An 18,933-nucleotide genomic window follows, 5' to 3' on the forward strand; every position below is an offset into this window, starting at 1 on the left:
ACTGATTCCTGTAAGTGGCAGGAATGGTTTCTACACTTTTTGATATGTTTCTCATCTTTTGTGCAGTAAAACTTTTCTGTGTTACCAGCCAGCTCAGACTTGGAGTGCTCATATTTGGGGCGATGGATTTTTTCCTTTCTTACATATAAACAAGTTTTGAATGGCTGTTGGGGATTGTTCTTACAAAAATCAAACTCACCTGGACTCACACCAGTTTTGTAGTTTTCTGTCTCATGATTGATTTAAAAGCAGGTTTGATGAAAAAATATTAAGTCATAGAAGAAATCATAGGAAGAAAAATTTAGCAGTTTACCATCACAAGTCACGGATTATAATGGGCAGTGCACTGAGTGTACTTGTAATGGGACTGGGGGTGGTTGTTCTTAGAAACAAACACAGGAGTGTGTAAATACTGAAAGCAGCTGAGCAGCAAAATTAAGAAAGTGGTCTGGAACAGTGTGCCTGAGCTTTAGATGCTGATGTTAATGTGTCCTTGGTCACAACAGTTAGCTTACTTGAACTTCATTTTTCCCCTATCAAGTCAAGTCACTACCCTTTTAAAATACTTTAAAGCCCCACCTCAACAGGGTTGTAGCTAGTCAGAAACTGGATGTACTGAGTCTCCAAACATCCTTTGCAGCTCTTTTGAGATAGCATTTTTTCTGCTGAGGTGGAGCATTTCAGTATTTCCATTGCCAAATACTGTGTTGGATGTAGTCAGTCTATATCAGAACATTGAACAAGAGGTCACAGAAAGTGAGTGTTCATTGCTGTGGCACAGGAGAGCACATAGCATGCCAGCTGCAGGTATGGGTAGAGGAGGAGGTGCATCAAGGAGATCCATTGGTCAGACATGGGAGGAGTGGCATTAAGTATCTGCTCAGAAAAAAAAATAAAATCAGGGAATAAATGTGAAAAACTAATTCAGAAATTCTATACTGGAAATCTTGAGTTACACTTCATTAACTCTGCATTTTTATTTCACAGGTTCAGGTTCAGCGGTCGTATTCTTGGCCTTGCTCTCATTCATCAGTACCTTCTGGATGCTTTCTTCACAAGGCCGTTCTACAAAGCGCTGCTAAGGCTGTGAGTACAACCACACAACCATGCACAAGCAGCGATCCCACAGGGAGTCCTGCAGAGACTGCACACACCCTCAGGGGGTCACTTCGAGTGCACTGACCTTCACGTTCTTTCTGCTGTTGGTTTGTTGGTCTGCAATAGAAAATGAACACTTTTTAATTTTTCTTTGCTTTCTCCAAGAATTTGCCATTCATAAATATTATGTTGACAAAAATAAATAAGTATGACATTTAGAAACACACATCGGAAAGTTCTGACACATAACTCCAGAGTCTACTACTGGTGAAAAGTTATGAAGATTCAACCAGGTGGAAGACTGAAAAACATCCTTGATGGAATGAAACAAAATAATAATGGAAAAAGGGGGTTATGTTAAGCAAAAATACATCATTTATCGTGCCTCACTGGTGGAGTAGCTTTTCATTCTGAAACATAACTTGGGTTAATTAAGAATGTTCATGTAGATATAACCAGGGAATGTTTTTTTTGGTCTTCTCCTGTCTTTATTTTAGTAAGCTTAAGCTACCAAAAATACATTACTTTCAATTTGAAGTTTATAAGGTTAATTTGGATTGACAGTCCCTCTTTAATTAACAGACTGAAGTAAAACAAGGTACACAAAATTTTTGCAACAACAAAATAGCCATAAATATTAACTCAAGACTGCTACTGAATGCTAAAGAGCTAATAAAGATTAGCTTAAACAGTTCATCAACTAAGATGATTCCAAATCAGCAAAGATACCTGTCTTAACAGTCCTTTAAGTTCTTTATCATGTTGTTCTTTGTTGGGTTTTTTAAACTATTATTTTTGCTGAGGTACAAACACTCATATCTATATTGTACCTGATCTAGTCTGAAACTAGGCTGAAACCTAGGGTTCTCCCTGCATCCTTATTGCCCCTTTAGGGAATTAGAAACCAGGCTGCTCATAACAAATCTGTCCTTTCAGCAGACAGGGATGGCTCCTTATTAGCAGAAATTTAGGCTGCCTGGTCTGCCCTGTATCAGATCTGTGTGCTCACCTGGCAGATGATAGATTATAGATAATGGAAGCATTATCTATTATCTATCATCTAATAGATTATAGATAATGGAAGCAGTATGGTGGGGCTAAAGGAACACGTGCTATGAAGTGCAGGGCATCCTGAAGATCCACGTAAAATCAAGCCCCAGGTCTTTTGACAGCAAATAATGCAGGCAGCCAACAGATTTGGCCTTGAGCCCAGCTATGCAAAGCAAACAGTTGCATAACTGCTTCAAAAGGGTCTGTGAAACAGTCTTTGATGTTAACAAAACTAAATTTACTTCAGTTTTATGTTGGATCTTCAGTAAATTTGTTGACACACTTAGTAGTCCTGACAGTAGTCACAGGATCATATATTTTTTTCTTGTCTTGCAATCAGGCCATGTGATTTAAGTGACTTAGAGTACCTGGATGAAGAGTTCCATCAGAGCTTGCAGTGGATGAAGGATAACAATATCACAGATATCCTGGATCTAACCTTCACAGTGAACGAGGAGGTGTTTGGACAGGTGAGCATAGCTATGCAAAACATCTGAAAAGCAAATTTGAAGCTGACAAAGTTGAGCGTGATGAACATCTTTCTGTCAGAGCAGATCCTTTAGCCTTTCAATAACATTTTCTTCTCCTACGTTCTGTTTCTTTCAAGCCACCTGTTCCAAGGCAGATGTTTATTCTTAGGGTGTATAATATACAATACCAGCCCCCCTACGGGCCTGTTGAGCCACACACTGATGAGCATGAGGAATTCTCTGGAGTGCAACTCTTCTCTCCAGGGTGTAGTTCACACAGATGTGGCATTTGGTGAATGCAAGCAATGTAACCTAAATCTGATGTGACTTAAAGGGTGGGTTAGGAGGGATAAAAAACATTTGACAGGTGCTGCAGGACTTGGCAATCCTTACCATTACTTTGTCTAATATATCTCCCTGTTAGATTCTGTGTCTCTTACTTACCTTGCCCCTACTTAACAGCTTGGTATGTACATCTATTTATTGTGCTTTCTGCAGCTCAGCTCTATCTTAGTCAGACAGTTCTCTGTAACCTGGCTGATCACTACAGCCTTAGGTAGAGTGCAACACTGGCCTAAGAGCAGTCTGGCAAACAGAATAAATGTCTCCTGTGTGATTCTTTGGGTTGCACTGAAGCCCTGGTGCACTTCGGTGTTGCAAACCATGTTGGATTATAACTGTCTCTGCGAAGCCTTGAAGAGAATAAAAACAATATTCAGACCATGATTAAGGATCTCCAGGGACATACTGAAAACTAAAGAGGCTGAAGAACCAAGCTCACCAAGCACTGTAGAAGCTCAGGGGATGGAGATACCTTGTAAGGAACAGATACAAGTGTCAAAAGGAGTAGAGAAATCAGATGGAATATGATCTTTTATACCCTTCATCTTACATGCATCACACCTGTGTGCCCTCACTACCCTTTTGTGATTGGTCAATGCACATCAGCATTCCATGTTTCTTTGCCTTCAATACTGTTCTCAGCTCCTACACTGTTGTAGTCCTTTAGGGGTGAGACTCAGCTGCAGCCCCATTTCCAATCACCACAAACTGTGTTCCCACAGGAATATCCAGAGAATGGCTCTCACCACTTGACAGGGTTTGCACGAAGCTAGGGTAGTTCTGTGAGCTAGGCAAGAGTTTGACAAGTTTCTGAGGGGAGGAATTCCAGCTCAGCTATGAGCTTTAAAGTAACAGAAAGCAAGCAAGGCTTCAGGGAGTATATTAAAAACTGAATTTAGCCTGACTATAGCAAAAGGTAACAAAGGATGAGCAGAGTTAAGGGTAGATGAAAAGGATGGGGCAGAAGAATTAAAGTAGGAAGCATCTGTAGGAACAAGAACACTGTTTTTCCACAGACTCAAAGGAGTTTTCCATGGACTTGGAACTGAGTTTGCATGACATTGAATTCACAATACAGTGGTTTCCCTGGAAGGTATGGCTATATGAGACTAATACACAAAGGCAGACAGAAACATACAGACATATTCACAAAGGCAGATGAGACAAGTTTGTATTTACAAGGGAAGACTACAAAGTTAAATAAGAACTGAGTTGCCCTGATGCATCTGAAGGTAACATTTGGCACACTAATTACTTGTTATACTCTCCTCAAAGGAAAGAGAAAACAGTTACATAGGAGTCTGTTGTGGAAGATAAGAGATGGCTCCAAAGAGAATAGAAAAAATCACAATCTGTTGTAGATACTGTGGTATAAATGCAAAAGACCACTAAAAGCTAGTTTTTGATGCTGTTGTCTAGTACTTTATTTCCTATGTACTGGACACTGAACTTGCTAGAACTAATGATGGGGGGAAAGGTTGGTTCTCACTGTGAATTACAACCGTCAGAATGCAAGTGTCTTAAGTGAAAGTAAGATTTTCCTCTTGAAATTTACTAAGTCCTGACAGAAAAATAACAAAGAAATTTCAGTCACATTTTATGCTCACAGATGGATCCTAGTTGGAAATTCTTCCATTCCAAGAGTATCTAACCACTTAAATGCCATCTGAGCATTGCTTTGCTTGGTACACATGCAAGTGTAGATCACAGTGGGAGCTCTGCTAATATTTGGGAAGATGGATTTCAAGGGCTGTGTAAGGAAAACGAGAACTATATGGTCTCCTTGAGAAGCTGTATAGTAGATGGTTACAGCCCTTTTGTCCTGCTTCCACAATGACTTTATTATGGACCAGTCACTACTGCTTTCATATTTTCTTGTCTCGTCTCTGATGTGTATTGAACTTCTAAGGCTTTCAGGCCAAATCCCCTGTCTTGTTACTTTCTTAAGGAGAATTTACTACATGACAATTCCAAACTTCTTGTGTACTGGAACCCAGAGCACTCCTGTAACAGCAGTGATACAGTGTCAAATCAAGCATTACACATTTTTACTGGTGGGGGCTGAATGACAATTTGAGAATTTCACTTATAAGACAGAGATGTGTCAGTTACTTGTGACACAAAGTACTTTCTCATGCTTTTACCCAGTAGAAAGTGTTCTTCCAGGCTCTCTTTTGGATACAGCCTGTCTCTGAGCCCTGGCAATTGTTCCCATCAGGTAAAAGGAATGAACTACATTGGTTGAAATGTCTCTTTGCTACTCTGAAACCTGATTCTCAATTGTAGCTCACAGCTGCAGTTAATGCCGCTAGGAACAAAAACCCCAAAACAGGGACACATTGCTATCGATTGCTAGCCTCCAGTCATAGATAATTTATAGTGTTTGAATGTACACAGATAACGAGAAGTTGAAAAAAACAACCGTTTTCTAGATGTTTGTGGGAAGTCTTGCAGGAGACTTTGAACATCTGGACTTATGGTCATGCTTAAAGCTAGACAACATTTAGTCTTTGGTTTGGCAGATATACCTTAATGCCTCACAGCCTTGAAGAATACAGCATGGTAGCTGGGCCAGAGCCTTGCTTTCTGGGCAATGCAGCATTGCTTGTATGATGGTGATGCAATGATTTATGTTTGGGAATTTAACCTGAACCAGCTAAGAATTCCTAACTCCTTCCATCCAGCTTTACTTGTTCCTGCTGTTTCTCAACAAAGCTACTGATTAGATGACTCAGTCAATGTTTCTTAATTCATAATATTGCAATAGGTCCCTCAAGTAAGGTGACCTAAATACTGCCTATGCTGTGTGCTGTCTGTTGGGCTAATAAATAGAGAATAATATAAATCATACTAGTAATGAATATGTATTCATACAGTTCATTTACTGTCTGTGGTGAACATCGTTGTTACAGCAGCAGAAAACTGAAGAGAAGAGCAACATATTCTTCCTTTTAAATCAACTGAATTGAATGTGAAAATAATTGAAAGACAAATACAATTTTCTGTCACGTGGGAGGAGGAGTGTGTGTTTGCTGGGTAGGATCCAGACTGATTCCTTAAATTGCTTCTCAATCTCAAGCCTTAGTAACCCAAGCCAACTAAATTAACTGTTAAAATGCAAAGAAATGCTGCAGCTCTTGCTTAAAATAAGAAAAAGTTATTTACAGTACAAACTCTTCTCAGGTTTGGATGGCTGATACAAAAGTCTGAATCCCACAGTGACTATCTGTGCAAGGTTGCTGTACAGGTCTTGTTTTAGGTAGTGTATTGGGAGTATTCTTTTTATGATACTTTCTTTAGCTGTTTGCATTTCTGAGTAGCATTTACTAGCACTTGGGGAAGGGTAACACTTGTTGCCTAAGAGACAAGTAGATATCCCTTCCAGTAGGCAAAGCAGTCTGCTATTCCAATACTGTGACTGCCTCTCCATCCTGTTGTTTCCTGTACTGTTGCTTGGATGATCTTGTGTTTGAAACACAACATGATCCATACAATGCTACAACATTGTTTATCTTTGTTCTGTAGGTGACAGAGAGAGAGTTGAAATCTGGAGGGGCAAACACAGCGGTGACAGAAAAGAACAAAAAAGAGTACATCGAGAGAATGGTAAAGTGGCGAGTGGAACGAGGAGTGGTCCAGCAAACAGAGGCCCTGGTCCGTGGCTTCTACGAAGTAAGTAGCAAAGTGATGCTTCTGCAGGCATCCCTCCTTCATCTGAATGAATAGCACCCTGGTTACATGCTTCATTGGTACCCTAGAGAACAACTAAACAGACACAAACAGCAAGGAATTGGAGTTCTTGAATCTCTACAGACAGAGACCTTGGATATAGTGTGTTTAGTATTAAAGGAGAAAGGAAAGAAATGTGTCTTCTGAATGTGATAAAGCATTACTTGTGATCAAGAGTTAAGAACAACACTGCTTTCCATTCACACATGGAGAGAAGTAGGCACTAGCAAATTTTTTTCTACCATGTTGTGATTTTGGGTTAGGATTAGGGGTCCCTGACAAAGAAAGATTGTGAAGATTTGTACACTTTGATGAGAATCTGATGAAACACGCTGTGTGTTCAGGGATTTTTTCCAGTAAAGTCAGTCCATGGGTGCAGTCCAAGCTTGCTGGTGGTATTCCTGGATACTGCTCCATTGCTGTCCCTGGATTTTGCAGTTTATCTTTGCTGAAGACTTGGATCTGAGGGCATCTTTCTGGCAGAGCTGTTACAAGAACTGGGTGAAAACCTGTGGCTTTGCTGACCAACCCATGTAGTCACCTATTCTTGCCCGTCCCTAATCATACACAAACATGTGAATGCAAACATTCAAACTTTGTCAGGATAACGAGCTGGCCACCAGAACCATAGGTTTATAAGACTTTGATTCATTTCTGGTCTGAACTGTGCTTACAAGTGGTTTTTGTTCCAGGTTGTAGACTCCAGGCTCGTCTCTGTTTTTGACGCCAGAGAACTGGAGCTAGTTATAGCTGGCACTGCAGAAATAGATCTCAATGACTGGCGGAACAACACAGAATATCGTGGAGGTAAACTGCCTGCTCATGTTTACTACTATCTTGACTGTTTCAGTCTAAAACATGGAAGTCATGCTCCATCTTTTCTTTCTGTATTTCCTGAGGGAAAATGCCCTATTTTGTCCAGGAAGTTATTGTGAAGAATAACTCCTGAAATAAAAAAACAAATAAGATCTCAGGTGCTGTGGTGTTATACTACTGAAATTGCTTCTGCTATTTCTATCCAGATTTTATCTGTTCAATTCCTGCAGAGTTAGAAGGAGTTTTGACCATTAAGGACTGAAAAGGATTTGCACAATTAGATCTAAAAGTTACAAGTCATCTAAGATGACTGTGACTGAACTCTAAGCCTCACAGAAAGTAGCTCCACAAGTCCTCCTGGCTTCAGTAGGGAGCTAAAATCAGGAGCTGAATTTCACAGTTTCCAATTACATTTCAACAACTTACAGATCTTGCTTAACTGTCCCCTTAGCCTAAACTATGTCAACTTGGATTTTTTTTCCCTTGTCTGCTGCTTGGTCTGGTTTTGCTTTAAAGAATGATTTATCCAGCTGTCTTGGATGATGCAAAAATGTGAAATCCACCAGTTCTGTACCACAAGTGGAAAGTTCCTGAGGTTCACATATCCTCCCCTGAAATACAAGGTTTCAGTCTTTGCTGGTCACTGCCCAGCCTTTGGGTTACCTTGAAATATGCAGCTTACCACAAGCACAGCTGCTCTCCAGTGTTATTCTCCTGCTACATTTTTTTATTTAACTTTCAAAACAGATTCAGCCTGGTATATGCTGGCTCTCACTGGCAGAAACCAAGGCTCGGAGCCCCTCAGGTGGGAAGTTTGCCAGGGAAGGGTTTGTGGCAGCAAACTCCTCTCCATATGTCAAACACTGTTCTAATCCAAAAGAGAATTTACTTGGGAACCAGAAATGGTTAGCTTGTTAAGACTCAAACTGTGTGGCATATTGCTGTTGGTCTTTAATATCGCATGTGTGTAACCCCAGTTCTTGCCAAGAGATTTGTGAGAGAACAGTGAATCTCAAGTGGGTATTTGAGTTTCAGGGTCTGAAATGAGTGATATTATAGTATCCACAGCCCAGGACAAATTGGAAGCTGGGACCTACTGCTCATGAAGAACAAGATACATTGTTAGGCCAGGATCTTTCCAGTAGGATATCTACTGCCCCATGCTAATGCGAGCATTTTTCAGTGTTGCTCTTCTCAGTTAGGAGGGAGTGATTTTTATTTCTCTTGCTTGGTGTAGGCTACCATGACGGACACATAGTGATACGGTGGTTCTGGGCAGCTGTGGAGAGGTTTAACAACGAGCAGAGGCTGCGATTGCTGCAGTTCGTCACGGGAACGTCGAGTGTGCCGTACGAGGGCTTTGCCGCTCTCCGAGGGAGCAACGGCCTGCGGCGCTTCTGTATAGAGAAGTGGGGGAAAATAACCTCCCTCCCAAGGTATGTCCCAACCAGGACTTTGCACCAAAATTGCTGTTAGAAACATAGGTCTGGTACCTCGTTGCATCTCTCTGTCAATTAATGAATACAGTAAGGACAACTAAAAAAAAAAAAAATCAACAAAGAAACAATGATCAGTTTGTTGTTCTGTAATTATGTGCACAGAAAAGTGTTTTCTTTTGCTGTCTTTTTGATTTGCAGGCTTAATTCCAACTACTTGGAATCTTTGGAAATGGTTAAGATTAAGATTTCCACAGGTTCTCTTATTTTGATTCTGGAACAGATTCAGATCAACAGGAGCCTGTCAACTGATTCTCTTCCCTTTACTTCCAAAGTGCTAGTAAAAATACTTGTGAATTTACAGAGAGACATGAAAGCCAAAATCTGTCTCTCGGTTTTGGCTAGAGACCTGAGTGTAATCCCTTCATTTATTCTGATGGTTCCACTTTTTTGTAATGAAGAAGCTGAGTGAGGGAACTTCAGACCATGTGGTGATAATATCCAATTTGTTGCATCTAGTTCAGTCAGCCAGCTAGGAGCAAATGAGCTATAATGTCATTCAGAATCAACAGACTTGGCAGTGATTGCAAAAGGAGGGGTCATCTTCCTTTTCAGAACAAAGGGGCAGGGGCACAAGGGGCTAGACTTGCCTCAGGCCACCCAAGAGGGTGATGGCACAGCCACTAATGGTTTCAGCTTTGAGTTCTGCTTTACCACTTTATGGGTGACCAGCACTCATCCTTCCTTACTGAAGTGAGTCACCTTTTCTTGAATGTCCTGAGGCTCTGCCCCACTAGGATTACAGAGCATTTCAATGCCTCTGAGATATTTTTGTGACAGTGGCCCTTTTATATATTTGCCCTCCAAAGGATGCTTTCTTCTTGCTCTTATCATTTGCTTTCAGCTACACTGCAAAAGAAGCCACTTTTATGGCACAGAGCAAAAATTTCACCTCATAGACCTCGCAGATATAGTCAGACAATCAATTGATAAAGGGTCTGGTCCAGTTTTCTCATCACTTGCTCTCCATGTTGTTTGCCCAGAAACATATCATAAAACATGGACTTGAGCAAATGCCTGAAGTCCTCTGGAGAGGCAAAGTCCAAATCTGGTCACCCTCTCTGTCCAAGCCTGCTCAAACCCATGTTTATGCAGTTGGAGATGCAGAAACTGGAGCCAAGGCACTACATCAGAAGGCCTTCAGAGCTGACATCTTATGTGGACTCCCTCTAAAGTCAGGAAATGGGAGTAAGTGTTTTCAAGGAACAGTTCATCTCATCTGAACACAGACTTTTGAAATAGCTCAGCTGAGTCACAGCTTGTACATTTTGGTTTGTGTTCATCTACCATAAGGACTCTACGGAGATTGTATGGAGAGCTAGAGCCTACATGAAGCTAGATGTGGGCACTGAGATTTAAAACGAGATGAAAACATGTAAGGTCAGTGAGATGACTCCTGCCATCTGAGCTCCAGCCAGCAATGTGGTAAAAGAAATAAAGCCTGAGAGCAGCAGTTTGCTATTTGTAGTCCAGATCCTGCTTTTGCAGTATATTTATATTTGCAGTCAGGTTTTATGTAAGGGTTTCAGAGCTTACCAAGGACATTCCTGCCTGCAGACAGTCAGCAACCAGCAGTCACAGACCCTGCAGCATTTCTGTAGAGCTCTCTTTGAGCTCCTTCTGGGGTGCCAAGGGGTGACAGGGGATGGTGGACCTTAGTGCATGCACAGAAAATGCCCTGGCCTGACCCGTCAAGTTCTGAAAAGGTAATTGGCCCCTTTCTGCTCTGTTTAACTTTCTTTGTGAACCTAGGCACTACTTCTGACTCAGATTCAGTTAGCCTCGAGATTTTATGTTTGTCTGCTGATCTCTGAATGACTTGCTCTCCCCGACAGAGGCCTCCTTTCCAGGTGAAAGTTGGTAGCACTTGTTAGAAGTCTTAGAGCTCTGCATTCATTTTAGCCAGGGGAAAAAGAAACAAAACTTGCTCATGGGAAATAAACACAGCTCGATCACCATGAATTTTTGCCTGCATTTTTGTAAAATTATGGGGTGCTGCCAAGTATACACAGTGCTAAGAAATGCATAAAACACACAGGCTGAACCTGGAGGTTCCCTATGTCCTTAGTTAAGCAACTAAATGAGTATTATTTAAAACTTGTATTTTAAATACCTGATTATGGTTTGCCCATGTTGAGTTAGATTTATTTACATACTTAAGACTTATAGGCTAAAAAAAGTCATATGTCATATCCTGTCAGCCTTTTAGCCCTTTGACATGAGTGTAACTAACTTTACAATAACCCACAACAAATTCCCTTTTCACTTTAACTGCTGTACAAAGTGTTGAGAACTTTTAGCTCTGTCAGAAGAGTCCATGGCTCATTCTCTGTTCCCTTACTTCTGCTCCAGATGGCTGAGGTAGTTAGGTAAATGTCCCTTACATTTGGGCAATGGAGTACGCAACTACCATTTGCTTGCAGTGAGCAGAGATGTGCTGACACCTAAACTGGATAGGTTAGTGCTGTTTGTACTTGCAACAGCAACATGGCAAGCTCAGAAAAAAGGCAGGGTGTAAATTTCTAAAATGAAACACTTTTCAAAGAATAAGCATAATACATGACACTTAGAGTGCTTTTTGAAAGCACTGAGGGTAAGCAAGACTTTTTCAGGAAGGTTGAACATCCAGTAACTTCATTCTAAATTGGAGGATTTGTTCATTACTCCCAGCTCCCTGCATGAACAGGGTAATTGTAGTGTAATATGTTCATCTAAGACTAAGAAGAGTAAGATTACACCACTATTTTATTTCTGGAGTGTGCACATATGCCGGACACATTTTTCCAATCTGTATTTACTTTCAAGATCACATATGTTAGAAAGTTGAGGAACCATACAGCTCAGAGATGCTGGTCTAATCCCAGATCTCCAGACAATGACCCTAAAGCAGGTTCCAAAGAGACTGGCAGCTTTGCAGATCTGTCAGTGTAAATCTGCATCATGGGTTCTTCCAAACTGGTATAACTTGTCATATAAAATAGCAGGTTCAATCACTTGTTCATCAAGTTTGAGATTTACTCTTCCTATATAATATGGAAAGCTTTGTGCCAAAATGAAGGCGTTACACATTTAACTGGGTGCCAGAGTAGAGATGGTTGGAGAATTTTTGAAGCTACAGCCTCTTCTGAAGCAGGAATCCGCTCTTCACCTCTTCTGTGTCATGTAGGTTTGTAAATGGAATCAGTTTTAGTAGTAGTTCTGCAAGAATGGATTTTTGTTCCCCACCAAACATAAATGAAAAGCCACTGGTTTTCTACCTGGAATAGCATAGCCTCATTTGGTACCACGGGAGCAGAACTCCTGGCCCAAAACAGACCTGTGCAAAGAACCAGCAGTGCTTTCTACTGTAACTGTAGGAGACAACAGTTCAGTCTTCTTAAATCCTCAACTGGAAAAAGTGTTTGGTGCTTACAAATGCCACTGTCACACCTTGTGGTTGCACTCCTCACCTGGCAAAAACTCCTGCCAGCTCCAAGATTATGTCTGAATATCAAGTAAGTAAGGACCTCAGTGTGTATCCCAGGGATTCAAATAATCACATTTGATGCAATGAGGTCACTTTTCCCAACAGTGCTGAGCTGCAACTACCCTTTCATGAGAAGAGATTTTCATTCAGCAGTGTAGTGTGTGTTATGTATGATGCAGATTACCAGTGCTAGTAAATATCTCATCTTTTGTAAGAGAATTCTGTTCTTCTCAGTTGGATGATCAAATATTTAATCATCACAGAATCCCATATAGCAATTTTTTAAAAAAAGATTGTATGTGACTACAAAGAACTTTATTCTCATAATTTCCTTCTTTACCAATGGACTGAGTGCATGGACTTTGCTGTCTCTTACCTTTCTTTATATGCCATCCATCTTCTCTTTCGTCTTTTTTCAATACAACAGCAGTATCAGCTACAAATCTACATTCATCTGTTTAACATTGATTCCCAGACAGCATGTAAGTGTTCCCTCTTACAGGCAAAAGGAACAAAAACTACTACTTGTGGGTTCTCAGATTGATGAAAGGGGGTTTGTGGGCTCATTTAACGAAAGCAAGGTGAAAAGGAGAACTGCCCAGTTTCTGCCTGGCAGGCATCCTTATGTTACAATGTAAGCCTTACTTTAGTAGATAGTTTCAAGCTACAATTAAGATAGCAGGGGGTTCTGTGCCCATTTTACTGCCTTTGGATTCTCATCTTTATGGGGAATAAAAGAAGTGACAAAGAAAAGAAGAATGCAAAAATCTTAAAAGCTTATACTCATAATTTTTAGAAAGAATTCTTAGAAGAAAAGAAATAGCATAGTACTGTGAACAATGAGCAAGATTAAAGGCTCAAGCCCACCAAAACTATATTAAGCAAGAAAGACAGACTGCCAGGAAGAATGAAATTTTAAGTAGTCTGTTCACTTCCTAACTTACTGGAGGATGAGGGCATACGAGGGTCAGAGTTCGTTTACATTACTTTATCTTGCATTTTCTTCTGGAGAAGCCAGAATCCTTCCCATAAAAGCTCTTACCAATGTAATTCTTATTCCAGACCTCACATTCCCTGCACACCCTCTCAAACGTCAGCAGTCTTATGTGGTAGGAGGCTTAAATCAAGGGAAGAAATATTTTCTCTTTGCTGTGACTACTTCTTGCACTATTGATGTGATGTTTTCACCCCAATATGTGTGGCAAATGTTCCCAGGGTTACTGTAGTCACTCTCACTGCAATCAGTAGTAGGAGGCAAACATAATTCAGGAGGAATTTACCCCTTTGGAGGATGGAGCACAGTTAGACAACAGTGGAAAGTATCACTGATTATCACTGATTATCACTGATTTTTAATTGCCTTGTGTACTACAGTATCACACACAATATATGATGAAAACCAGACACTTTTGCACATAATTATCCTTATTGAAGACTGAGTGGGCTTCACAGGCATCACTGGAGTTGCAGTAGATCCACATTTGTTTCACAAACCAGAATATGAACTCAGGTTTTGCCCTTAACAATGTATTGTGGTTTGCACCATAAGTAGGTAGAAGTGTAAACCTTACCTGGATAGGGCTTCTGAAATGCTCTTTTCATTTCAAATTTGATGACCTTTCTTTGAAGTGCAAGGATTTTTTCTGTGAAGTTGTTGAGCTGGAGAACACAAGATTGTTGTTTAGCAAAATCTTTCAGTGTTTGTAGACATGTTAATATTTTTTCCTTTCTTTGCTCCCCACCATAAATTTCTTGAGACCTTTTATAGTAGAGCCCACATCTGTAAATCTCATAGTAAGAAAAAGAATTTATCTTTTTTCTGGGTTTGGCTAGATCAAGTATGACTAAAAATCAACAGCATTGCAAGGTTGTTTCACAACCAATGTGAAATCAGATGGATAATGATCAGTGAAGATAAATGTCTGCAAGCAAGTAAACACCAGAGTCAGTGGCTATGGATACGGCTGTACTACACAATAGGATGCATAACAGCAATGGCTGAGATGCTGTTGTCTCAAACAGTTAAATGTGCCACAATTGAGTACCATACAGAGGTCATGTTCTGCAAAACTACCTTAGAAGAACTCACACCTGAGCCACCATGGCTGTGCCACTTCCAGTTCTAGAGCCCAGCACTTGACCTCCTCAAGACTGGCTATCTCTGCATGGGGCTGTCTTGCCTGTGATAAACATGTTCTGAATGGACTATGAGAATCCTTCTGTTAATTAACTCCCAGTGGTTGATAGGTATTGCCAATGGATTGTAGAAACAAGTTATGTTGCCAAAGATTGTTGAGATAAACAATAAATACTGCAGGGATACTCATGGATAATACACATGAGCTGCCATGTTTAATTTCAAGAGATGAATTAAATAATGGCTTTATTAATGTTCACTAATGCAGGCATTCCAAGCTCATTTCCACAAATTCTGTGTTTACTGTATTCTCTTCTGAGACTAACCAGCTAACAAATCTTCATTCAGAAGGGGGAAAAGGATGGTAAAAGCTCTCCTAATTGAAATTCTGTAATGCAGTGAAGATTACGTGCTTCTGGCTATTTCAGTTGCCTGATTGCTTTTAATGATTCACCACTGGTGCTTGATAAAGCTCCTCCTCTGAATCTACAAGTCTCAGGCCAGCCCATCTACTAGCATTACATCTTTCCCACTTTGTGGGTGGCCTAAGAGATGACTAGCAGGGCTTCGTGTAATTTTCTCCAAGATAGCTCTGCTGCTTCAGTGTAAGAGAAATAGCATTGACTTAAAGTTTGAGATAGAAGAGCTCAAAGTAAAACAACTCCATAGCTTCTAAAAATACCAGGGGCTTGAAGCTCAGACATTGTTAGCCACTGAGGGTACATTTTCTTTTGTAAAGTTTTGTCAATTCACATTTATCCCAGTGACCAAGAAGAAATAGAAGTATTGCTATCATGTAAAACTCTAAGCTGACTGAAAAAAACCTGAACCAGTTTTACTGAAAGTGTGTCCCTCCCATGTCCATTTGTTGAATGAGCTGTACAGTTTCCCAGTCAGTTGAAATGGCTGAATTGTTGGGGCAGGGGCTGTTTCTTCACTGTACATTTGTACAGCACCTCCCACAGTGAAGTGCTGTCTGCCTCTGGGTCTAATTGCTGCTGCCAGAAAAGCTGCAATAGGGTGAAGGCACGCATGGAACCCATTCCATGGCATTTTTTAAAGTGCTGCCAATGTAAATATAAGGTCAGGTAAATGTAATGGTAAAACTGGGGAAAGAGATGGTCATCAAGTTTGCAGCTTGCTCTGCACAGAATATTTTGCTTTTGTCTTGGGTACTACAAATAAATAATTTTAAAGGCCAGACTTGCAGCAGATGGCCAACAGCTGACTTGCTGAATATTTTCAGCAGCCTTCCTTCCTCAGTTAGCAGATCCCTGAATGGTGTTTTAGCAGTCAGGCCTGCCTCACTGCAAACACATGCTCAGCCCATTCTGTCACTATATTCCCTCACATTGTGTTTGTCCACTGGTGCAAAACTTATTGACAGCTCATGTGGGATGTACAGATGAGTGCCATTTAAAAAAAAAAATCTTGAAGCAACCAAAATTATAGTAATGAAATTCTCTATCAGGCCCTAAACCCCAGCTCCTCAGTGACCTCCAACATTCTTCTCCATCAAGATCCGTACAAGATCCCTGCAACGTCTGAAGAAGGAATATCAGATCTTATGTTGACACTTAGCTTGTGTCTTCTATATAACATATTCATGTGCATGTGCACATACATTTCAGTAACTCATATTTTGGTGGAATTAAAAAGTTTTGAGTGAACTTGAATGTCTTGAGTCTCAGTAGATACTAGTTTTCTCAATTCTTATTTTCTCAAGTTTTTTCTATTAAGCCTAACATATAGCATATTTTCTTTTTGCAGGGCACACACATGTTTCAACCGTTTGGATCTTCCACCTTACCCCTCATATTCTATGCTGTATGAAAAGCTGCTGACAGCTGTTGAAGAAACTAGCACCTTTGGACTTGAATAAGGGGGTTCAGGCACTTCTGGTGTTTTTATGGCTGATGATGTCACCTTTCCTGTCCACCATCATTTGATCTTGGTTTCCCATGTTTTTATTTTTGAAAACAAAACAAAAATCAAGATTAACAAAAAGCCGTGCATGAAGAACTGCCACCCTCTATGATCTAACCTTCATGCTTTCATCCTCTGTTTCCAATGGACTGCTAGTCTGTATGCAATAGAAAAACAACTGTCTCAAGGTTTCTGTATATCTCTACATACCTCCATTAATAACAATGAAAATACAAATGCAAGTTACACTACACTTGACCAAATGTTAATAAATGTTTACTTCCACCTACGTTGATTAAAAAATAAAAAAAAAACTTCATCAAGCATTCCAAGCTTTTATATACCCATATCTTCTAAATCAATTCATAGCCCATCTTACTTCTTAATCGTTGAATCCAGTACTAGGAGCTGGTCAAATACGTCATCATCCATCCCTATTTTCCCTGTATGTATTGTCCATCTGAAAGACACCAATGAGCAAAACTGAATTTTTTCTATACAAACTCATGATCCACATCAGTTGTATCAGCTGGAACTGGCCCAGATACATGGTGCAGATAAGACCTTCAAAAAGTAAAAAAAACCCCACCAACCTGTAATGCAATGCAAAGAATAACGGCGATTGTTGCGATTGTTGCTTGCCAGTACTGGAGAGAACTTGCACTTCAGAGCTATCGGGAGGGGCATCTCCATTGTAATGTTTACCACACAAGAAGCACAAGGTTGTGCACACTCAAGAAGGATGTTTTATTATGTAGCATAAAGGACAAGGCTCCCTTACCTTAGTATTGTATATGACAAGGAAAAGGGGAAGTAAGAAGAATGTTCTACTCTTATGAATACCCTTGTGTTCTGTTTACCAGATCTTTGTTTCCTGATGTTTAAAATGTTCCTTTCTAAATGACAAGTCTAGACAATCCCATTCCCTGTGTCAGAAGCCATTTATTTTCTGTTAGGTGGGTTGCTGGGGGCGGTTTTCAGTTCTGTTGTTTCTCTTTCCTTGTTCAGTGGAATAGTCCATATCCTCAAGAGTGATTGGTTGTAGACAGAATGTTTTCATCTGGGGTCTGTCAAACGAGAAGCTGCAGTGAATGAGGGTGTTTTTCAGGTATGAAGGGAACTGTAACTCTCTGGGGGTTAAAATTTTGATGTATATCCTCTTGGAGGAAGCCCAAAGGCCCTCCAGTCATACTAAGTACCACTAAACTAAAGATCTCGCTCTTGTTACTGCAGACATAACCCTCTTCTCTTTGGTGTACTTACCAACTCTGAATCCAGGGGGAAGAAAGGAAAACAGCACTAGGCTTGTTTTCGGATGGATTTTGCTGAGACTGCCATAGTCAAACAACTGCTCTGATTACATTCTAGTTATTAATCTTTGCTGCCCTTCTTTTCCAAAACTAATCTCAGATTGAAAGTGTTTGTCTTAACTGGGAAATGTACAAAGATACAAAGTATCTTCTGACACTAAATATGTTAAAGGATGCAAGAAATGCAAAGTGACAATATTTGTGAAGGTACATGAGAAGGTAACATTATAGTGTTTAGCAGCTTGCATGAAGTACAACACCCCCTTGGGGGGGTTGTTACTGGTAGTTTTGTAGTAGTTATGCTTTAGATCATTGTAAAATCAGGAGACCAGTTCAAGATTAAACACATCTATTTTGTCTTAAGTTTTCTCTCCAGAGGAAAAAATTGGACTCTGCATTCTCACATATTTTTATGGTGGTTGTACAGAACCTCATCACACTTGAAAAACTGCATTCTGAAAGTTCTAGATCTTTCTCCTGCTTTTACTCTTAGGTCAGTAGGTATTTGAAAGGTGATGGACCCAAAAATATATTTCTAAGGAAATAATTTTTTTTTTTGGCAATGGTACATAAAAAATCTGAAATACTTAAATTACCCCTTCATTCGATTTCTGTGGCATTTCAGCCATTTTTATGCTAATTTACTGTATGGCTTTTACTGAGATTCTATGCTTTAGTATGTTGTTGTTTAATATTACAGTTGCAAACAGAGGCTGCAGCTACAGGCCAGCTTCATTGTACCACACACCGAAAATGATGTTTAGTGTTTCCATAAATGAGCTCTCAGGCATTGATTCCATGTGACCAGCCCACTGCACAGGAGAGATGGAAAAATTAATGTTTTTCTCAGAGCATCTGTCATGTGCACATGAATTTCATCAGGACAAGTCACACCAGGAGACACTGAACATGAAAACTTCCAATGTATGTAATTCCTGCCTCTTCACCTCTGGGCCCCCAAATCCAGTGATTCTTGTATGGTTCCTAATTTATTCCTGGTGGTGTTACGAAGTTACCTGTATTATGTCAAATGTTGGATGTCTTCCAACATTAGAAGAAAGAAGCATCCAACTCGTTGGTCCATGTTTGGCCA

At 40.2% G+C, this 18,933-nt stretch overlaps 1 protein-coding gene across 6 annotated transcripts in view; it reads left to right on the forward strand.

Annotated features, from left to right (window-relative positions):
* HECW1 (HECT, C2 and WW domain containing E3 ubiquitin protein ligase 1) overlaps positions 1-16,856 on the forward strand; it is a 249,286-nt gene extending 232,430 nt beyond the window's left edge. For all 6 annotated transcript variants that reach the window (XM_039714992.1, XM_039714993.1, XM_039714991.1 and 3 more), the window contains 6 exons: positions 988-1,086; positions 2,489-2,618; positions 6,486-6,632; positions 7,382-7,496; positions 8,743-8,941; positions 16,375-16,856. In XM_039714992.1, coding sequence (XP_039570926.1) covers positions 988-1,086; positions 2,489-2,618; positions 6,486-6,632; positions 7,382-7,496; positions 8,743-8,941; positions 16,375-16,486 — 802 coding nt within the window. In that variant the 3' untranslated portion in view covers positions 16,487-16,856. The remainder of the gene's footprint in view (positions 1-987; positions 1,087-2,488; positions 2,619-6,485; positions 6,633-7,381; positions 7,497-8,742; positions 8,942-16,374) is intronic.
* The last annotated feature ends 2,077 nt before the right edge of the window (positions 16,857-18,933 follow it).

Source organism: Passer montanus, unplaced genomic scaffold (genome assembly GCF_014805655.1).
Source record: "Passer montanus isolate IOZ18808 unplaced genomic scaffold, ASM1480565v1 scaffold32, whole genome shotgun sequence".
Lineage (NCBI taxonomy): Eukaryota > Metazoa > Chordata > Aves > Passeriformes > Passeridae > Passer > Passer montanus.